The sequence below is a fragment of the Trichechus manatus genome, unplaced genomic scaffold (genome assembly GCF_000243295.1).
Source record: "Trichechus manatus latirostris isolate Lorelei unplaced genomic scaffold, TriManLat1.0 scaffold00033, whole genome shotgun sequence".
In the NCBI taxonomy this organism is placed as follows: domain Eukaryota; kingdom Metazoa; phylum Chordata; class Mammalia; order Sirenia; family Trichechidae; genus Trichechus; species Trichechus manatus.
The window spans coordinates 15,951,343-15,975,596 of NW_004443969.1; the positions used below are offsets into that span (position 1 = coordinate 15,951,343).

At 36.8% G+C, this 24,254-nt stretch overlaps 1 protein-coding gene across 1 annotated transcript in view; it reads right to left on the reverse strand.

The window, feature by feature from the left end:
* LRP1B (LDL receptor related protein 1B) overlaps positions 1–24,254 on the reverse strand; it is a 1,771,065-nt gene that overhangs the window by 820,351 nt on the left and 926,460 nt on the right. The window contains exons 16-17 of the mRNA XM_004375116.1: positions 8,147–8,287; positions 3,628–3,753 (exon numbers count right to left, since the gene is read on the reverse strand). Coding sequence (XP_004375173.1) covers positions 3,628–3,753; positions 8,147–8,287 — 267 coding nt within the window. The remainder of the gene's footprint in view (positions 1–3,627; positions 3,754–8,146; positions 8,288–24,254) is intronic.

Sequence of the window (24,254 nt, forward strand, 5' to 3'; positions counted from 1 at the left end):
CCCTCTACTTTACCAAGCATGATGTCCTCCTCCAGGGTCTGGTCCCTCCTGATAACATGTCCCAAGTATGTGAGACAAAGTCTCGACATCTTCTCTTCTAAGGAGCATTCTGGCTGTACTTCTTGCAAGACAGATTTATTCGTTCTTCTGGCAGTCCATGGTATATTCAGTATTCTTCACAAACACCACAACTCAAAGGCATCAATTCTTTGGTCCTCCTTATGCATATGAGGCAATTGAAAACACCATGGCTTGTGTCAGGTACACCACAGTCCTTAAAGTGACATCTTTACCTTTTAACACTTTAAAGAGGCTTTTTGTAGCAGATATGCCCAATGTAATGCGTAGTTTCATTTCTTGACTGCTGCTTCTGTGGGCGTTGATTGTGTATCCAAGTAAAAGGAAATTATTGACAACTTCAATCTTTTCTCTGTTTACCTTGTTGTTGCTTATTGGTCCAGTTGTGAGGATTTTTGTTTTCTTTATATTGAGGTGTAATCTACAATTAAGGCTGTGGTCTTTGATCTTCACCAGTAAGTGCTTCAAGTCCTCTTCACTTTCAGCAAGCAAGCTGTGTCATCTGCATATCATAGGTTGTTAATGAGTCTTCCTGCAATCCTGATGCCCTGTTCTGTTTCATATAGTCCAGCTTCTCAGATTATTTGCTCAGCATACAAATTAAATAAGAATGGTGAAAGGATACAACCCTGACACACACCTTTCATGACTTTAAACCACGCAGTATCTCCTTGTTCTGTTTGAATGACTGCCTCTTGATCTACGTACAGGTTCCTCATGACCACAATTAAGTGTTCTGGAATTCCCATTCTTTGCAATGTTATCCACAATTTGTTATGATCCACAAAGTCGGATGTTTTGCATAGTCATTAAAACACAGGTAAACATCTTTGTGGTATTCTCTGCTTTCAGCCAGGATCCATCTGACATCAACAATGATATCCATCATTCCATGTCCTCTTCTGAATCCAGCTTGATTTTCTGGCAGTTCCCTGTCAAGGTCCTGCTGCAACCATTTTTGAATGATCTTCAGCAAAATTTTACTTGCATGTGATATTAATGATATTGTTCAATAATTTCTGCATTCAGTTAGATCACCATTCTTTGGAATAGGCATAAATATGGATCCTTTCTAGTTGACTAGCCAGGTAGCTGTCTTCCAAATTTCTTGGCACAGACAAGTGAGCACTTCCAGTGCTGCATCCTTTTGTTGAAACATCTCAGTTGTTATTCCATCAATTCCTGGAACCTTGTTTTTTGCCAATCTCTTCAGTGCAGCTTGGACTTCCTCCTTTAGTAGCATCGGTTCTTGATCATATGCTACCTCCTGAAATGACTGAACGTCGACCACTTCTTTTGGGTATAAGGACTCTTTTTGTGCCTTCCATCTTCTTTTGATGCTTCCTGAGTCTTTCAGTATTTTGCCCATAGAATTTCTCAGTATTGCAACCCGAGACTATCCTCTGACATCACCCTTTAGTGAAATAACAGATGGCACACAAAATAAAGGATATTACCTATAAGATTGGTGCTCTAGTTAACAATCATAAGTATGAAACCTAAATGTCAACAATTATGAAAAGGCAAAGATGAGAAGACAAGGGGGCAGGGAAACTATAGTACTGGAAATGGCACAAACAGAACAAATTTAAAGAGAATGTTGACACTTTGTGATAAATGTAACTAATATCATTGAACAACTTGTGTGGAAATTTTCAGATGAGATCCTAGCTTTTTGTGTTAACTTTCATCAAGAACTCAATAAAATAAAATAATGTAGGAACAAGCAGTTGTAAGAATCTAACAGAATAAAAGAAAAAAATGGTATAATGGATTGAGTCATCAATGCCTTCTACTTTAAGGTGAAAACATATCTTTCTATTTAGGATGTAAAAAAGCATATAGTCTGTGAATTGAGCTCTAACCTTAAAAGAAGAATTATTGCCCTGGCTTAGAAAAATGCTTCATTATAAATTATGGTTATATTGCAAGAGCAACCTGAGCAAAGTTAAATTGACCGTACTTAAAATTCTATCTAATCCTTGGGATAGTATGTTGTTGTTGTTATGTGCCATGGAGTCTGTTCTGACTCATAGCGACCCTACAGGACAGAGTATAACTGCCCCATAGCATTTCCAAGGAGCGGCTAGTGGATTCAAACTGCTGATCTTTTGGTTAGCAGCCAAGCTCTTAACCACTGCACCATATAGTATGTAGTATGGTATAAAGAGCAATAACCTTGAAGACAGAACTCAGGGATTGAGATCACCCTACACTCTTATCAACGATGTGAGTTTAGGTAAATCCCCTCTCACATGCCTTATTATAAAATGGGAGGATTTAAAGGTCAGGCTCTAGAACCAGATGAGGTCCTCAGAGATTCCTTTCTGCTAGAAGGTCTTTGATAAAACAACCTTATGTGTCACACAGAAATCATTAAAATGATTAGTTATTCTTAATTTATGTGCATGGTTTTTAATCAAATGGTAAGAGAATAACTGTGAATCCTCAACAAATGTCACTAGAATATACGATGTAGATTAGACAAAATAGTGACCATTTTGTTCATGTGTTTGGTGTTGTTTTGTACATGGTGAGAAGTTTTGGGGAAGCAATTTCTAGTTAATTCATACTCTGATAGAGCTGAAAGGAATATATGAGGAAATTAAGGCACAGAGAGGTACAAGACATTCCAGGAACAAACAGTAGAACCACTATTCTTGACCTCTAGGTCTTTTCTCTATATGCTGCCTCTAGAGTTTTCACAGATATGTTGTTATCATTTTATTTTGTAAAGCTTATTTTGGCAGAGAGAAGAAAGAGTTTGTGGGATGGTTGATATGTTTTGATGTTGCTGTATGTAATATCTAAAAAAAAAATCTGTTTTTACTGTCATAACAATATGAGTTATCAAATGTACATTTTTTTCTTCATCATCAAAGGAGAAGCATCAGGCTGCTGTTAAGTAGTATCATTTTTCAACATTTATCTGACTAATAATGACCTTTCGGGTACTGTGTTGTACCTGTACCACAGGGTATATATTTCCAGTCAATGAGAATCTGGCTAGGGATTCACAGATTTATTACAATCAGATAGATTATAGGGATATATAAATAGGCTTAGTGGTCTTGGGATTTCATGAAAAAAAACAAAAATCTATCCACATAAATAATGTGCCATGAATGGAAAACTATTCACTGAGGTATTCAAGGGCAGAGTAAATAAAATATATAAATTATTTTTTCAAGGTTAAAAAAAAAAAGTCCTCATAAGATGGCTTACATCACAGCATGCTAACAAACCTCTACCTATACTGTCAAGTAAGATTTATCAGGGACAAGTCTTGTCCAAGTAATGTGTCGACAGTCAAACCTTATGGATAGATGAAGTGCCAAATTGCCTTGGAAAGCAGAGTCATGCCCAAGGATTAAATAAAAGATAATTTGTATTCTAGCCTTTGTGGCATCAAACTCTGAATTCACTTACTACTGCAATAATCAGATCATCAGCACTAGGAATGTTCAGCTTAGTTCAAAGTACTGACCTGCATTTTTATGGAGACTAAGTTTGGAGGGGATTTATGTACATATCCAAACAAACCTTTACCTGAGCAAGTTTGATTGGATTCATCTTCATTGTTGCCACAGTCATTAGCTCCATCACAAAGCCATCTCTTGGGGATGCAGCGATTATTCTGGCATTTAAACTGATCATCAGGGCAGCTATGATTGACTGGAAAGGGGACAAGGGAAGCAACTTTAATCATTTAATATTGGAGGAAACTGGGATTATTTGAATTATAGTTAGAGAAAAATTACAGTAATTATGATAACATTAGAGTACAATAAATGAGATAGTTTCTGTCATTTATTATCATGTTTTAAAGCAAATATTAGTATTCTAGGCTTTGCTAAAATGTAATACTTCTGTAAAGGACATCAGGTAATTCAATCTCATATAAAAGTAGATATATTCAGTTTTTCATGTTTTCACCCAAACCAACTACATCATTAAGTCTGTTCTTCAATACCTTAAAACAAATGACAACTCTATTTCAAAAAATTTTATGCCCAAAACATTTAAATTAACCCCCAAATTTAATGTTAAGCGTAACAAGTGTGCATTAAAAATAAAAACAATTTAATCACATATAACAAAAAATACTTCACTTAACACCACACATCCATTCAGATATTTCTTTAAATATTAAACAAGCCCAATTTTATTATGTTTTGTTGAATATTTCTTGAGACTAGAAGGAAAAACACAGAAAAGTGAATCACTCATGACCTGGAGTTGATGTCATATATGAGATCTTATATAAATTTAATAACAAAAATGATCATCATGAGTTTTCACCCCTAGTACAAACAAATAAAAAAGCAACCATGAAAACGTTAAGGACAGAGACCAATTCTCAGATGGAAGCTGTGCACAGCGAAGGATTAAACCTCCAATATCGAAGCACAACAGGGGGGCCATCTTAATGTTAACCTTCTATGATTATTTTTTCTGCTTTCTGGAGGCTAAATTCCTAACTGAATTGGCATGCTCTTCAGTGTTTGTTTCAAAACTTCAACATTCTTTATAAAGTAATTTTCCCTTTGCCCAGTTTTTCCACTTGAGTATGATAAAAATAAATTTTGTTATTAGTTTTACTTAGAATTTGAAAAACAGTCAGTTCATCATGCTGCTGCATAGCAAATCTGTGCATTTTCAGTCATTTTCTAGAAAACACTATTGCTTTTAAGTAGCTTTGGTGATAAAGTGGTTTTTATCACTTTACAGCAAGTTTTTTTCATGCATAACAGAAGGATGGGGGAAAGGCCTTGTATTTTCTGGCATTTGAGCCTGATTAACATTTTCTTCTCTCTCTGGGGACTTTAGCAAGAATAGCGAACCATAAGCAATAAAAGTCATCCAGTACATTAGAGGGTCAAAATTTTAAAGGGTCAAGCTTATGCATATCCACTTCAGTGATCAAGGAATTTGATCGAGGAACTTTATCATTTTTGTCAGTTATACAAATGGGAATTCAAAAAGGAAGAGCAAATACAATCCATACTCTTTTGGTTTGGAGTTGGGAAGTTAGGTGTACTTTTTGTGAAAGATAGAAACAGAAGTACAGAATTCAAGGTCACAGCTGGTAGGTATTTAAACCTAAAATAATCCTCTGAAATGACTTATGTAGTGCTAGAAGAATAGGCATGAGACCCCAAGAATAATAATGCTGTTCAGAATCCTTGCAATGTATAAAGAAGAGACCATACTGCTGGAAGGTGGGTGAAGATGCTTAATTCTTCATTGGCTCACTCATTTAGTCATTCATTCATCCATGTGCCAGGTACTGTGCTAGGCTCTGAGATGACAAAGATGACCAAGTCATAATGTGTCTCTTCACGGAGATATTAGTCCAACAGTTGCACAAGATAAGTAAAATAATTGAAATATGGCTTGCCAACTACTACGATAACAGAATGTACAGGAGATGAATGTTCAACTCTAACCTGAGCTGTATTGGGAAGGACTTTTTTGGTGCTCAAAGAAGATTTCCCTAAGGAGGTGATGGTAAACTAAGACGAATTCCATAGAGTGGGAACTGAGTGTAGTGTCACGGAGGAGAGAAACAGAAGATATGTTTTTGAGATCTACTGGTAGTTCAATTTGATCAAGCAAAGTAAGTAAGTGGATACATGATAGACACTTAAGGCTAAAAATACAAACATGGGACATAACATGAAGTACCTTATATGCCAGCCAATGAATTTAAGAACTTTTCCTGGCAGCTGTGTCATTATTGAAATAACAAGATCAGATTTAATTCTATGAAAACTTTCTTGAAGCAGTGTGGGAAGTGAGTCTTACTTAAGGAAGGAAGAGATATAGGAATCACAGCAAGGCACTTACTGAATTAAACTAATGGGAGCCTAATTTAGGTAATGAAATTTGAGAGGAGGTAAATGATCAAAAATTAATTCTCACAGAGGTAAAAGAAATAGGACTTATTGTTAGAGTGAATATGAAGTGTAAGTAAAAGAGAGGACTAAAGAAAAACTCATGGTGTAGTCTTCGTTGAGTAGATCGAAAGAGATGACAATAATAAAGAAAAAATACTGACTAGAAATTTCAACACTGTAATTAACACAACAGATATAGTGCCCCTACACACATATCTTAGTATACTCTGTCCTCCCAATTTAATGTTTCTGTGTAGCACTTTCCACCATCTGACATATTACATTTTAAAATTTATGGTATATTTCCCCCACTATCATATATTATATTCCCACTAGAATATAAACCCACTGAAGGCAAGTTCTGTTTGTTTTTTTCCTCTTCTGTTTATCTCAGAGCCTACAAGGATTCCTGGCGCATAATAGGCCTTCAGTATTTGTTGAATGAATGAATTAATGCTCTTTTCCGCCAACAGTAGCCACCAAACTAGACTTGTAAAAATTATTTTATCATTTGTGCAGGGTTTTAGGACATCTTTGCAGAAAATCCACTAAATAAAGGATAGAAGATCATTTCTTTACATGCAGTGTTGTTTGGAAGCAAAAGTTTGAATAGGCTCTCCTATAACAATATATTATTCTGATTTTCAAGTGTATAATTTCCCTCTTTTAAGCCATGAAATAAGCAAAATAAAACCATAGAGGTTATGAGGTCCCTTGTGAGTTGGTAGAATAAAACTAGCACACAAATGGAAGCATGGACTGGAAAGACTAATACATGAATATCATGATGAAAAATTGTGTTCTCCACCAGGCATTGGTTACCTTGTGAAGATGGAGAAAGCTTTATGTAGGAAGCACTCATTAAGACCATGAAAAACATGGTGAGTTTGGGGAGCGAGGCCAATAACTTCATCACTAAATAACATGTCATTTGTGTAAAAAAATGGGGAAAAAAAACCTTTACTATCAGATACTCCTGTCATCCCAAAACATTTGGGCATAGCCTTGATATAATAGTACATATTTTATTGTGAGGCTCATAATTTTCTGTGTAGATATTAATGGGATTGAAGATAAGAAACATACAATGCTCAAGAGAGGGTCTATATATGGTAATCAAGTGAAGGTTGTGCCATCTTTACATTATTTATCTATGAATAGAGAATTGAAAAATGTTTTTTAAATCCATATTTTTAGAATTTTTATTCCAGCAACAGATGGTTGCATGATATGGATGTCCAGACCAATTGTGCCAATTCTTTAACAAAGTATCTTTAAAAGTTTGTTTTTACATTCTTGAGTAAAAAAGAAAATGGAGAATAGTCAATTAACTTTTAGTTCATCCACTTTCACCTGGAATATATCACTAATTGACTGAAAAAAAAAATTTTCTTAAGGAAACTATGTACCTAGGTCAAATCCAAAGACAAAAGATTTATTTGTCTAATACATGCCTCTCTCCATATAAAAATATTTTAGTCTTCAAGACCACTCAGCTAATGACTCTAATCAAATATATTCAGAAAACATTATTTAATGCATTTCCCAAAATGCTTTCCTGGCATTTATGTAAAAAAAAAGAAAAATCTTGTTTCTACCACAAACAAGATAATATTTTTATTCCAGCAAAGGTTAAATGGCTGAATGGTAGCCAAAGCGAAGAGAAATCAAATCTTTTATTTCTGAGTGTTCCATATGTGTTTCCTACCATGTATGAGCCAGTGAAAGTTCCAAATCTACGTCTGTTTCCTTGGATCTCGACTGCCAAGGAGCAATTGCATGGATTGTACCTTCTGTACAAATAATTCTGTCTTGAGGGGGGTAAATTTATTGCCACATCTTCAAATTCAGAGATCCGAAGAAATCTCTTCAGCAAACTTCTGACATTGGAGTGATGCCAATGGCAGCACAAAACAGGAAAGGAGAGGATTTTTGGAGGATCCAAAATGATACTACGTTGGTTGGGGAAGGAGGAGAAAAATCATTGCTTTAAAACTTTGCAAAGGAGGTAATCTTACGTCTATTCTCCTTGCAAAAGGTTACTGAGAGAAAAACTGAGTTCAATTTTCATCAGAGATATTTTCAGGTTTTCACACACTTCTTCGATAACTCACACATTCAAAGACTCAGAAAAAAATATTTTTAAGATTACTTGAAGGAGAACTTACAGCAATTTACTGAATCTTCATCACTTCCATCTAGACAGTCATCGTCACCATCACATTTCCACCGGGCCTGGATACAGTGTCTGTTTTTGCAGCGAAATTCTCCAGTTTTACAGATGTGAGGTAATACTTCTCCAGGATTAACTAAGGTTATAACACAAAAACAAAAACAAGATATATGAAAAACGTTATCTAAAATCAGGGCATTAAAATGTTAATTCTGTTATAATAAAATATTGTCTCATTTCACTTTATAGAAAATAGGAAAACGTCTTAACATTGTAGTGAAAGTCATCTTTGGAAATGAGAAAATTTCATTTTTCTGGCAATAATTGTTCTGCTAAGAATTTTAAAGATTTACTTTAAACAACTGTAACCAAAATGATAATATTACCTTATATTTATATTGGTTTTATAGTTTTACTTTTAAAATAAGTTGCATTCATAATCTCAATTGACCTTCGCAATAACATACAAGATAGGCATGGCAAAGAATTACTAACTTCATATTATATATGAGTTCTCTGGGAATTAATCAAAGTGAAAAGAAGCAAAAATATACAGCACTGATGGTTAGATTAACTTTGTTAACCTGCCACTGAGAGGAAAAACTCAGGTCCAGTTGAGGATTCAAGAAAGTATTGAGTTAATTAAAAAAAATCTCTGTTATATATCAGGATTCTATGCAATAAGTATTTTTTCTCCATATATTTCATGTTCTCTAACTCAATCTGTATGCTGAGAAAATAATCCGAGAAGCTGGACTATATGAAGAAGGATGTGGCATCAGGATTGGAGGATGACTCATTAACAATCTACGCTATGCAAACGACACAACTTTGTTTGCTGAAAGTGAAGAGGACTTGAAGCACTTACTGATGGAGATCGAAGACTAGAGCCTTCAGTATGGATTACACTTTAACTTAAAGAAAGAAATCCTCACAACTGGACCAATAAGCAACATCAAAATAAAGGGATAAAATACTGAAGTTGTCAAGGATTTCATTTTACTTGAATCCACAATCAACGTCCATTGGCAGCAGTCAAGAAATCAAAGGATGTATTGCATTGGGCAAATCTGCAACAAAAGACCTCTTTAAAGTGTTAAAAAGCAAAGATATCACCTTGAGGACTAAGGTGTGCCTGACTCAAGCCATGGTATTTTCAATCGCCTCATATGCATGCAAAAGCTGGACAACGAATAAAGAAGACTGAAGAAGAATTGACATATCTGAATCATGGTATATGCAAAGAATATTGAATATACCATGGACTGTAAGAAGAACAAACATATCTGTCTTGGGAGAAGCACAGCCAGAATGCTCCTTAGAAGTGAGGATGGCGAGACTTCGTCTCACTTACTTTGGACATGTTATCAGGAGGGACCAGTCCCTGGAGAAGGACATCGTACTTGGTAAAGTAAAGGGTCAGTGAGAAAGAGGAAGTTCCTCAATGAGATCAATTGACACAGTGGCTTTAACAATGGGCTCAAACATAGCAACTATTGTGAGGATGGTGCAAGATCGGGCATCATTTAGTTCTGTTATACATAAGGTCGCTATGATATGGAGCTAACTGGACAGCACCTAACGACAACAATCAAATGCCAGGAATTTGATTAATTGGGAGTGATTCACAAATCAAAGGTGTTACAATTCTTCTGTGGAGTGGATTAGATAGAGTCTAGAAAAAGAGTATGTGGCAATAGTTAAAGTAAATGATTTGCATTTCATGGACTGAAAAGGCCTTGAATTTTCTGAAGCTGGTTTACTGCTAGTAGAATCAAAATCCAATCTTTTCATCCCAGCTTTAATGGCCCTAGGCTTTATTTTGGATAACTGGTTTGAGCTTGATGAACTGCCACAAAACTTTTATACACTCCAATAATAAGGGATACTGAGTAAACGTATGTGGAACTTCTTGAATGTTTTGTGTAGCGCTCCCTGAATCCTTGTTTCCTCCCAGAGGCTGGCTGCTACAAAGAATGGAAGAGGCAATGTGACTCCAGCACCATGCCTGCAGGGAATCTGCTTCAGAGTCAGGCAGCAAGGCATAAGGCACGTGGGTTCCTGGGACTGGAAGAGAAATGCTGCCACAACAGATTCAGACTCTTCTATTTAAGGCCTCAAGGGTGAAAAGGAATGAGTATGGCAAATAAAATATTCATTTAGAAGAAGAGTAATCCTGGGTCCCTTCTGTCTGCCCCTCAGACAAGGAGACACTGAATGCATGGACTGACAATAATTTTTCCTCCCTGTTTAACTCTAATGCTTTTCAGTAACGAAATGCTGAAGCAGCAATTTCTCTAACAATTTCATTTCTGTACATTCATTTGAAATGAAGGGATTTAATTAATAAATATAGATAGATAGTGGTTGTTGTTAGGTGCTGTTGAGCCCATTCCAAATCATAGTGACCTTATGCATAACAGAAGGAAACATTTCCTAGTCCTGTGCCATCCTCACAATCAATCCTTGCTATGTTTGAGCCAATTGCTGCAGCCTCTCTGCCAATCAATCTTATCGTGGGTTTTCCTTTTTTTCACTGATCCTCTGTTTTATCAAGCATGATATCTTTCTCCAGTGATCAGTCCCTCCTGATGACATGTCCAAAGTAAGCCATCCTAGCTTCTAAAGAGCATTCTGGCTGTACCATCTTCCAAGACAGGTTTGCTCATTCTTCTGGTAGTATCCTTCTCCAACACCATAAGTCAAAGGCTTCAATTCTTCTTAGGTCTTTCTGTTTTCATTCTATAGCTTTCGCATGCATATGAGGTGAAGGAAAATACCAGGTGCACTTTAGTCCTCAAAGTGACAACGTCTTTGCTTTTTAACACTTTAAAGTGGTCTTTTGCAGCAGAGTTGCTGTGTGTCTGTCCCAAATAGGAAATGAGCCAAATTAAAAGAAAAGTCAAATATCATTCAGTTTCCTATGTAAACTGAGGATGCCTTTTTATAGCAGACGTTAGGAATGAAGGATGGGAATCAAAGCAAAGTTCTCTGGGATATATATGACCATCTCTAGGATCAAACTTTTCTCTCAAAATCTCAACAGCTAATCACTAATAATATGCAAATTTTCCTTATTTTGAATTCGATCAATTACACTCCAAGATTTTAAAAGGTACACCTTTATATGCCCAGCTTAGAACTGGGAATTTAATAAATAGAGGTTTTATTAATCTTTATTCTACAATTATTAAGCCCAGTGATCAACTGTCTCTCAGATTCTTTCTTTTAAATTTCCAGCCAGAAAAGGAACCAGATTTGAGATGTAATCACCTTCTCCCACTTAGATTCAGCTTTAAGATTTTCTGTAGTCTTTCTATACTTCAAACAAATAATAAGTCAATCTGGTTGTTTCACAGCTTGAGTACTGCAAAACCCAAGAAGCCATTGGTTCTCTTTTGATAACAATCTCACCAATTCAAAAAGCTTGGCCTTCTTATGGACATTTGATCAATATCCCAACCCACAGTTTTTAGGAATGATCAAGAATAACCATGTACAAGAGTGAAATTATAGTTGTTTCTGAACAATTACACTCACATTAAAGAGTGAGGCTTCTAAAAAAAAAGACAAACTCTCTAAGGCAATTGATATTTTAAAACTAAATATCCCTTAAAAAAATCAAATCAGAAATAAGGTCTTTAGGTTGATACAGAGTTCATATGTTCTTCAGGAGATATTTGTGTCATTATGGAATGGATGCAAATAGGCAGAATTTCTAACCTGGCTTTAAATATGCTTTCAAATACATATGGATAGTTGGTTATTTTTAAGATCATGTTTGCTAATATAAAGGAGATAATTTTTATAAAAGAATGGTTACCCATTGCTGCTGAGTTGATTCTGACTCATAACAACCCTACAGGACAGAGTAAAACTGCTCCATATTGTTTCCAAGGAGCACCTGGTGGATGTGAACTGCTGGCCTTTTGGTTAACAGCCAAGCTCTTAATCACTGCGCTACCAGGGCTCCAAAAGGACGATGGCAGTTTCTAAAGCTGCATGTTCATTTTTCATAAGAGGATATGTACAATTGCTTGACAACCAGGAGACCTACTCTCCTGAGATAATTTCATCTTTTTATGTTTACTGCTTCTGATATTAACCTATATTAATATCGTTAACGTATATGAATGTCACACATAATAGTAGTTAGCCAACACCTGTATCTGTAATAAGAGATTTAATGAAACATATATAAATGTCTTGTGCCTTTTTACAGTTTGCCTGTAATGCTCTATGTCCTGTAATACGTTGGGCAGGAGGTGATTCTCCATGGCATATCTGTACATCTTGTATCAGTTTTGTTCTGGACTACTTTATTTTTTTAAGAATGTTTGTATGTTTAGCAGTCTTGGAAGACACAATACTTCCCTCTGGGTCAGAGAACAGATTTGTTTATTGACCAGGAGAGTAAAGATGCTATCTCTTTCCAAGGCAAAAGTTGGACAGGTTTGTTAGCAGACTGTTATGAGACTGGGGGTTTTCTAAACTTGGAGTTCTTCAGTTTTGATACACACTTATTACGTATGCAGCATCCACCTGGGCCTGCCTCTACATTGGCCCCCAGTGAATCTGTGAGGCAGGGGGCACCACTGCAAATGTGAAACTAACGTTGCCTGCTGGGCTATGAGTAAAAAAGTCCTTTGTGTCTGGAATCTCACGACTTCTGTGAGGGTCTATGAGACTTTGGCTGGCAACTAGAAGGCAAATCTCAGACCCTTCACAATTCTTGATATAATAGTAAATGATTTTGTTTAAGGTACTGGATTCTGATTTCCAAGTCTCCTAGGATATGAGGCATTGTTAGTTGAATCCAGACTTAACCCAAGCCATACAGACGTAATCAACCCTTATGTCACAAAGAAACCACATTATCATTGTTGACTATCAGGTTCAAGACAGGTTACCTTTTTTTTTTATTGTACTTTAGATGAAGGTTTACAGAGCAAATTAGTTTCTCACTGAACAATTAATACACATATTGTTTTGTGACAATGGTTGCCAACCCCACAACATGTCAACACTCTCCCTTCTCAACTTTGGGTTCCCCATTACCAGCTTTCCTGTCGCCTCCTGTCTTCTTGTCCTTGCCTCAGAGCTGGTGTGCCCATTTAGTCTCATTTTGCTTTACAGGCCTGTCTAATCTTTGGCTGACGGGTAAACCTCAGGAATGACTTCAATACTGAGTAAAAGGGTGTCTGGGGGCCATCCTCTTGGGGTTTCTCAAGTCTCTGTCAGCAGACCAGTAAGCCTGGTCTTTTTTTATGGGTTAGAATTTTCTTCTACATTTTTCCCCAGCTCTGTCTGGGACCCTCTATTGTGCTTCCAAGACAGGTTACTTTTGAGCTAACAATTGTCCATTATCAAGAAAACATTTAATGCGTGAGATGATAATCTGGACACGATGGCAGTTTAACAGCTCAAAAAGTACTATCTTGTTCCCAGCATTGAACTAACCATGTGGAATTGTGTGGTAACATCATCTGTCATAGCACCCTAGCTGGATGCCAGATAATCTATCAACTTTTGTGAGAGCTAATGAAGTGATGAAGGAAATATACTTTGCATCACACACGAAAGCAAATAGCTCCTACAATAAATATTTATATTCTTTGCATACCTTGCAGAAACTTCTATATAGAAGTTGTATTATAATTACTTTTTATAAATCTGATGTCTCTACTAGAGGAGATTCTTGAATGTAGGAAGAGAACAATGCTGAGAACAGAACCTGGCACATACTAGATGTTCAAAAATATTTGCTACTGACCTACTGGAATTAACAGAGATATACATTTCTACATTACAGCCATTATTGTAGTGAGAGATTTTATCTCTGGGGACTGTACAAATCCTTCAGGACAACAATCTCAGTTCAACTGTTCAACAGCCAATTCTCTTTTCCCATTACCTAAGAACATGGAAGAAGTTAGTTTAAGGGGACTAAAGAAGGATGTGTAGATAGAGAGAGAGACAAAGACAGGTAGAGATAGGTTTGGAAATTGTTCTCCCCAAAAGTTCAAGTTTCCCTACATCATAAAAAAAGTGAACATATAAGAAAACCTCTATGTGTGTCATCCTTTTCTAGTGCTTAATGTGACTGAACCTAAATTGAACTTGGATGTCTGGGCATGGCTACAAGCTACTTTAAGGATATTAACAAATGCTGGAAGTGCATGCTTTACTTGACTGTTGTGTTTTGCACTATGGATTTGAAAACTGTTGCAAATCCTGTAATTCTACTGCCAGGACCACTTCTACTAAAAATATTACAGCATGATCCCACCAATAGGAAGCCTGACAAAGTAATAAATATATTTTTAATTTAACTAGAGTCAAAGAAAATAACATGAATCATGATGTGTCTGTCATGAAACAGCTAACTCCAATATATCCCACAGTACTTGCTGTTCGAGTACTGAAATCAGAAGGACTTGCTCATGGCTCTCTAAGATATTCCATAGGGAAATACGTATTCTAGAATTACTTACTTTTCTTTGGTGAAGACTGGTGGAACTACTGCTGGAGTTAATGTCCATGTCATAATGAAGTGAAGGAGGAAACACTGCTAATACTGGCTTTATTTTATTTAGTTTTTAATAATCTCAGATTTACATCTCAGCTCAGCAGATAGACTACATACATGTTCTTGATCGTGGCTTAATAAACTGTGGCACCCATGACCAGTGTTTTATAACTGCTTTTTCTCTTTTCAACCTCAGTGTAGTGAGGCATTCTAAACTAATTTCCTGCTTCCTCCTTCTATTGATGTCTTACTATAGACTGTATAAAAGTTATGATAACTCAACCATAATAGAATTTGTCCCTGTGAAAGAAATAAAGTTTTCCTATTGTCCTAAATGTCTCACTTTATGACACGTTTGTTTAAGACACTGCTTGTTTTTGCATTTTTGGATTATAGTATCACTTTAAAAAAAAACGAACCCATTGCTGTTGAGTTGTTTTCAACACATAAGGACCCTAGACGACAGAGTAGAACTGCCCCATAGGGTTTTCAAGGATCGGCTGGTGGATTCAAACTGCTGACCTTTTGGTTAGCAGCTTGAGCTCTTAACCACTTCTTTATTTGAGCAGGGACAGAAAAGAACCTTACAGAAAACTTGAAGTTGTGGTTTATTGAAGGCCTTTATATAAGCTCAACTACACAGGAAGACAGTGTGAAAAATGCTGCTATGGGTTTTGATTTTTCCCCTTTAGATCATAGCAAGATGACCTTTCATTAGATAGAGTGGTCTTCTGAGCAGCCAACCTAAGTGGTACATAATCTTCTGTGAGTCCCGACTCACAGCCGACCATAAATATTAATCTGGATAGGGCTTCTAACTTTTTACTGCCTTAAACTTTTTACTACACGTTAGATTGCATATATCTTGGAACATAAGGCTTGTCACAGCTGAACAGATAAATGCTCAGCCATAGTGGAGCACTGCTTCTGACAGAGGAATATATCTAGTGTTTCAGAAGGTGAAAAGGTCGCAGAGTACCACTGACACATAATTGTGCAATGCTATCCTTTGGATGACCAATGTTTTTGAAATGTTCAAGTGCCTCCCTTGGGAGTAAGGCACATAAGAAAATTCAGTCTTTTCTTTCTGGCCTTTAAAGGCACATTTAAAGAATCACCGTCTCATTATTCCACACAAAATGATACTGCTATTTTTTAAATAGTGACTATCATTTTTTTAGGAGCCTAACTTACCTTCCTAGGATCATTCAGGTCCTCATTTATTCATTTTGCAGGTTGTAAATTTTCCTGAAAAGACCTCAAGATAAATATAAAACCCATTTGATAATTGGTCAGCTAGCCTTATGCATGCTTCTCAGACAGTAAATTCCAAGTTGCTGTGCTATACCGGACCTCATTTCTAGTTGTGAGAGCATTTGATCATGATACACAACATTCACGAAGAAAGAGTTCAGCCTACTCTCATTCTTGATTCCTTCCAAGCATGGCATTAGAATTCATCCTTAATCAATCAAGTAGCATGCCAATATTTTTCTGCTGGGTGCATGTCTCTTCTGGCATAGCCTCATGTTGCAAATTCATTGATAAACAGTTCTTGATGTTTAGTTCTGGGCTGACCATCTGCCAATGAGTTTTTGTTCATTTGATATGAATTCAGTGAGGACAACAGAAACCAGGAGAATCACGTCCCAATAGTTGCAATATCTCTCTCTATTTTGCCTGATAAACTCAGATTAATCCAGTTGACACAAGTTCACATGATTATAATCTAGCCTGCACTAAATTAGAAGCTCAGAAGAATTGGTACTAACATTGAACATTGTTTAATTGAACAACTATCTATACTGTATTGAATTTGTTGTTGTCAGGTGCCATCAAATAGGTTCTGACTCATAGCAACCCTGTGTACAACAGAACAAAACATTACCCAGACCAGCAGCATCCTCAAAATCTTTTCTATGTTTGAGCCCATTGTTGAGGCATGGTGTCAATCCATCTCACTGATGCTCTTCCTCTTTTTCTCTGACCCTCTACTTTACCAAGCATGATGTCCTTCTCCAGGGACTGGTCCCTCCTGATAACGTGTCCAAAGTATGAGAAACGGAGTCTTGCTGTCCTCCCTTCCAAGGGATATTCTGGCAGTACTTCTTCCAAGATATATTTGTTCATTCTTTTGACATTCCATGGTATATTCAGTTTTCTTTGCCAACACTATAATTCAAAGGTATCAATTCTTCAGTCTTCTTTATTCATTGTCCAGCTTTTCCATGCATATGAAACAATTGAAAATACCATGGCTTGGGTCAGGCACAGCTTAGTCCTCGAGTGACATCTTTGCATTTTAACACTTTAAAGAGGTCTTTTGCAGCAGATTTGTCCAATGCAATACTTCGTTTGATATTTTGACTGGTACTTCCATGGATGTTGATTGCGGATCTGAGTAAAATGAACTCCTTGACAATTTCAATATTTTCTCTGTTTATCATGATGTTGCTTATTGGTCCACTTGTAAGGATTTTTATTTTCTTTATGTTGAGGTATAATCCATACTGAAGGCTGTAGTTTTTGATCTTCATCAGCAAGTACGTCAAGTCCTCTTTACTTTCAGCAAGCAAAATTGTGTCATCTGCATATGGCAAGTTGTTAATGAGTCTTTCTCCAATCCTGATGCCGCATTCTTCTTCATCTTCTCAAATTATTTGCTCAGCATACAAATTAAATAAGTATGGTGAAAGGATATAACCCTGACACACACTTTTCTTGATTTTGAACCAGTAATATCTCCTTGTTCTATTTGAACAGCTTCCTCTTGGTCTGTGTTCCCCATGAACACAATTAAGTGTTCTGGAATTCCTGTTCTTCGCAATGTTATCCATAATTTGTTGTGATCCTCACAGTCGAATGCCTTTTCATAGTGAATAAAACATAGCCAAACACCTCTCCGATACCGTTTGCTTTCAGCCAAGATCCATCTGACATCAGCAATGATATTCCTTGTTGCACATCTTTTTCTGAATCTGGCTTGAATTCCTGGCAGTTTCTTGTCAATATATTGCTGCAAGAGTTTTTGAATTATCCTCAGCAAAATTTTATTTTCATGTGATATTAATGATATTGTTTGATAATTTCTGCATTCTGCTGGATCACCCTTCTTTGGAATGGGCACAAATATGAAACTCTTCCAGTCGGTTGGCCAGGTACCTGTCTTCCAAATTTCTTGGCATGGCTGAGTGATAATCTCCAGCATTTCATCCATTTGTTGAAATATCATAATTCGTATTCCACCAATTCCTGGAGCCTTGTTTTTCACCAATGCCTTCAGTGCAGCTTGGACTTCTTCCTTCAATACCATCAGTTCTTGATCATTGTCTTAGTCATCTAGTGCTGCTATAAAAGAAATACCACAAGTGAATGGCTTTACCAAAGAGAATTTTATTCTCTCATAGTCCAGTAGGCTAGAAGTCCAAATTCAGGGCACCAGCTCCAGGGGAAGGCTTTCTTTCTCTGTCAGCTCTGGAGGAAGGTCCTTGTCATCAGTCTTCCCTTGGTCTGGGAGCATCTCAGCACAGGAACCTCAGGTCCAAAGGACGTGCTCTGCTCCCGGCACTGCTTTCTTGGTGGTATGAGGTCCCCCTCTCTGCTCACTTCCTCTTCCTTTTGATCTCTTGAGAGATAGAAGGTGGTGGGGGCCACACCCCAGGGAAGCTCCTTTACACTGGATCAGGGATGTGACCTGGGTAAGGGTGTTACAATCCTACCCTAATCCTCTTTAACATAAAATTACAATCACAAAAAGGAGGACAACCACACAATACTGGGAATTGGCCCAGCCAAATTGATATACACATTTTGGGGGGGGACACAATTCAATGCATGACATTCCACCCTTTTGCCTCCAAAAAGTCACATCCTTGCAACAGGAAAAACATATTCATCCCATCATATCATAGCAAAAGCCTTAACTTCAAGTCCAAAACCTAAAAATTCCTCTTCATCTGTGAAATCTAGAATACAAGTTATCTGCTTCCAAAGGTATAATGGCAGAACAGGCACAGGCTAGACATTTCCATTACAAACGGATGAAACTGGAGGGAAAAAAGGGATAATAGGCACCAAGCAAGTCAGCAGAACACATTACATTAGCCCTCAAGGCTTTGAAAATAATCCTCTGTTCTCTGAGACAATTTACACAATGGCCCTGCCCTCCAGACTCTAGGAACTGGCCACACTCTCCAGATTCTGTGTGGAGGTCTCTTGGCCCTGGGCTTCAGCTCTGCCTTCCAGGCCCACTGAGATAGCAACTCTGCTCCCTCAGCTTTAGGTGCACCATTCTCCTAGTCCATCTGAGTGGTGACTCCACCCTTAGAAACACCAGAGGCCATGGCTCCACCCTTTGAACTGCCTGAGGTCACGGCCATCCCTTTTGAGACTGAGGCAGTTCGGCTTCTTATTTTTCTCATCTTTTCAGCTTCTGCTTCCTAGTTTCTTGGCCTCTCGGCTCCTCTGGCCTCATGCCTGCATCTGCCCTGCTGGGGCAAGTGTTCCAAAGCTCTGCAGCTCCACTGATAAGTGCCTGGAGGCACCCCGTTCCGTCAGGAAGCCTCCTGTGCACAGGTACTCAGCTATCTCACTCTGCGGGTCAGCTCCAGCACTGTCTTGCGCTGGTCTCCTGGTTCTGCTGCTGCTGGTTCTCTGCCACTGCCGCTTTTCTGCTGCTTCTGCTTGTCTGCTGCTGCTGGTCCTCTGCTGCTGTCACTCCTCTATCCATTCACAGTTTCAAAGCCACTTCTACATTTTAGGTATCTGTTAGAGCAGCACCTCACTCTCTCGGCACCAAATTCTATCTTGGTCATCTAGTGCTGCTATAACAGAAGTACCACAAGTGAATGGCTTTACGAAGGAGAAGTTTATTCTCTCATAGTCCAGTAGGCTAGAAGTCCAAATTCAGGGCACCAGCTCCAGGGGAAGGCTTTCTCTCTCTGTCAGCTCTGAAGGAAGGTCCTTGTCATCAGTCTTCCCTTGGTCTGGGAGCATCTCAGCACAGGAACCTCAGGTCCAAAGGACATGCTCTGCTCCTGGCACTGCTTTCTTGGTGGTGTGATGTCCCCCCTCTGCTTGCTTCCCTTTCCTTTTGATCTCTTGAGAGATAAAAGGTGATGCAGGCCACACCCAAGGGAAACTCCCTTTACACTGGATAAGGGATGTGATCTGGGTAAGGGTGTTACAGTCCCACCCTAACTCTCTTTAACATAAAATTACAATCACAAAATGGAGGACAACCACACAATACTGGGAATCATAGCCCAGCCAAACTGATAGACACATTTTTGGGGGGACATAATTCGATTTATAACAATCACATACTACCTTCTGAAATGGTTGAACATTTTTGGTACAGTGACTCTGTGTATTCCTTCCATCTTTTTTGACGTTTTCTGCGTCATTCAATATTTTGTCTAAAGAATCCTTCAATATTGCAACTTGAGGTTTGACTTTTTTCTTTAGTTCTTTCACTTTGAAGCCCTGGTGGTGCAGTGGTTAAGAGCTCAGCTGCTAACCAAAAGTTTGGCAGTTTGAATCCACTAGCTGCTCCCTAGAAACCATACGGGGCAGTTCTACTCCATCTTGTAGGGTCGCTATGAGTTGGAACCAACTCGATGGCAACAAGTTTTTTTTTTGTTTCAACTTGAGAAATGTCATACATATTCTTCCCTTTTGGTTTTAGACCAATAATCTATGAAAAAAGAGTCCTTTAATTTCCATCCAGTGTGTAACCGCATGTATACAATCATGATAACAAATTTTATAACATCAGCTGCACAACTAGTTGACATTCAGTATAGTATTTCATTACTAGCCAAAAGTCATCTTATTTTTATTGTACAGAGATATCCAGTGATAGCAAGGGTTATTTAGAAGTAAATACTTCTTATGTTCTTGTGCTTTTTTTCACAGTTAAGACTGTCACTCTGAATTATTCCAAATTTCCACTAGAGTATATGCTGGGCTAGAGTTCTTTTAAGATATTTGGGTCTTTGGTTTCCAAGAAACTAGTGAACATGTTTTGTTTTGTTTGTTTTGGTGGTATGGCAAGGGAGAAACTACATAATGTAAGCACTGCATGAAAAGTTGAGAGACAACAGGAAGTGAGACTGGTAGTCACTGCTGGAGAAAAGCAACACTTAAAACCCATCTATGGAGTAGGAGAAAGTGACAGGGCCATTTCTAATATAGTGCAATGCTCAAGTAAACAGCCCTGTGTGTCCTTTTCCACCACCATATTTAAATACAGTTGAAATCCTGTTAAAATAAGTGTGAAAGACTTGATCAAATAAACAACATCTCATATATGCAGCCACCACTTGTCTGTCAGTGGAATGCTTGTTGCTATGATGCTGAGCAGGTTTAAGCAGAGCTTCCAGACTAAGATAGACTGGGAAGAAAGGACTGATGATTTACTTCCAAAAATTAGCCAGTGAAAACCCTAAGTATCACAATGGTTTGATCCACAACCAATCATAGGTATGGCACAAGATCAGACAGCTTTTCGTTCCTTTGTGCATGGATTGCCATGAGTTAGGCCCAGTTGACTGCAGCTAACAAAACTATAACAATGAAGTATGAGGAGAAACAGCAAGTGAAGCATGTAAGTGAGAAGCTACGGGAAGCTTTGAGCAATAGAATTTCTGTGGAAGTGAGGAGAAACTCAAGTCATTGCCTTGGTGAGATCCAAAACATGGCATGGTATGTATGTCTCTTTCACAATACAGGTGAGTGTCATGTCCTTCTCCTGATCCCTGACAGGCTGAGTCCAAGTACTAGAGGCTAGGATAGGGGTCAGTGTTATGCCCTAATGAGCCTTCCCTTCTACATTCTACTTGCAGTGTAGGCATACAATGGTGAAATGACAGATTCTTTCTTATCAATCAATCATTTATTTATGTATGTATTTATTTAGAGCCAGGGAGAAGGCACATGAAAATGAGGAACTGATGTCAGTAGCAACAATTAATTAAAGTAATAATGAAATCCTGCCAGGATTTTACCTCCTAGATATTTTCTTTACAATTGTTCTTTTTGTTTTTAATTCTGCTTATTCCAGCTCATTTTTATATTCATGATATTTTTCCTCTCAGTTCATCTTTGTCCTCACTTTTATAATATTGTTTTTCCTCCATCTATATATTTATCTTTATTTCTATATTTATGCCAATACAGAGTAGATACGTCAATAAAAAAGTAATACACAAGTTTTTAATGGGGCATAATAATGAAGAAAATAGGAAATATAATTTGAAGGCCAATAATCCATGTAATTATGATCTACATAATTCAAATTAAAAAGCTATTTAGAAAATGTCTAGCTTAAAATGCCATCTAGCTATGAGTACCTGATGAATATACACTCCCACCAACTCCTTAAGAAAACTCATAAGATCTCTGAGAGTTATCTCTCTTGGCCATTATATTGACATTATCTTAAGAAAACTTTTACTTTTTACAAGGTCAGTAGGACTAGATTTAAAAATTCAATCAGGCCCTCCTCTAAATTATGTCACTGGAAATTAAATAAGCCTGGTCATCTTCAGGTAGGAAGAGAGACCCTTTCCTCCCACCGTGCTAACTGTAAAGTCTGTACCTACCAGGAAAGGAGCTGTCTGCAACGCTACATTCCGTCCTTGAGAGGAAGTCTTAGGGGGTAGGGAGGAGCAAAGGCAGGATGAGACCTGATAGAACTCTATAAAGGCTTCTACTTGTGTGCGTATGTGTGTGCACACACACTCCATCTGTTCAAAATGTCAGTTATCAGCTGAGTTAGGAGAAGATTTCATTTTATGCCAGGAAAACAATTTTTGATGAATCCCTGGTAGAGATTGAAAATTAGGCTAAGAAATGTGCACATAAACCATACGTTTTCTTAAATAACTAAGAATAGATTTGGCCAGCCAAGAAACTGGACAGGATTTATGTTGTTCAATGCTTAATCCCTGTCTATTGGCAAACTATGAATCTTGATAGATTTTTCTCTTCTGATGAGAAATAAACAACAACAAAACAGGAATTACAAAATGATAATACAAAACAAAGGAAAGGAAAGATCTGATGATTCAAACAAAGAATACTGGTGAAAATTATTTTTTGAAGAAATTGTTCTTACAAGTAATTTTAAAAATTCTATCAATAAGAGAAAAATCTTGCCCAGACAGGTAAAATTCACTTTTGTATTTTGAAGTACATAATTCCAGAATAGAATTAAACAATGTTTCTGTAATTTTGAAGAAAATGTTTGTTTAACCAAGAAAAAAGTTGTTTAGCCAAGAATTAATACGCTACTGCTATTCATATATAAAAGCAAAGGAAACATACTTGGAATATACACAAATGGAACAATATATTTCTATATAGTTTTCCTGAAGAAGTTACTTCAACTCATACTCCACCTATTCTGCACATTAATAAAATTAATGAATGAGCAATGGGAAACATGTAGCCTAAAATTTGAGTACTAAGCAATACAACTAGAGAAACTCATGAAGTCTAAAAGAAAATCTAAAACTGATTAACTAACTATAAATGTCAAAGATATTCTTATACAGAAGAGACTTACTGTTTGATGATTCAAAATAATAAACTTGGTCAGAAATCCTAAATTACTTTATGAAGGACTGAAATTAAAGAAGATAAGGAGCGTAGTAAAAAAAGAGGCTAAAGTCCTCATCTCAAATAGAAGGGATTCAAAATAATAGTAGTAGAATTTAAAACTGGCAGAATTCTTCCAAATATCCAAGGAAGATATAACACACACTGAACAGGAACTACATGGTAAAATACTGAAGGAGTCAGAAACAGTAAAGAAGCACAAAAGCAGACTGCAATAATGTATCAGAAATAATACTAAACATCAAGTATGAAAACATAAACAGTTTAAAAAGTAGTCACTAAAAATCATGTTTACAAACAATATTTAATTACATGATAAGATGTTAATGATTCAATACTAAGTACAAATGCAGGACAAAATAAATTATACTGTACTATGAGCTAAAACTTGTGAGTTTAGTTTCCAAAATGAAATAACTTAGGATCTAAATTCCAACTGTTCCACTTACTATGTAAACTTTGAAAAGACCTACTACGTAAACTGTGGGAAGTAATAACTCCCAAGTTTAAATTCTAAATCATAAAATGAGATAGTAATAGTATCTTCCTGATGAGGTTATTATAAGGACTAATAAGAAATCATGAAAATTTATTACAAAATACCACACACATGAGTATAAGCATTTGATAAATGTTACCTATGATTATAATTATTATTATTAGTACTAAAAACAATAGTCTCCAGTGATAAATAATTATAAAAAATACAACAAAATATTATAGTATTTTATTGCTTAATAGTGGCATTATGAGTAGATATTTTATTTTTAATAAATATTGTTATATTTCTGAACTGTTACAACTTATGTAATCAGTTTTAACAAATTTGTTATTCAGATCTTTTCTTCAGAAGAAAAAATAAAATATTATGGATAAGTTGAAGTCCCTTTATTACACTTATCCTCCTCCTTCTTCCTCCCTAGAAATAATCATTATAATTGATTAAAAATAT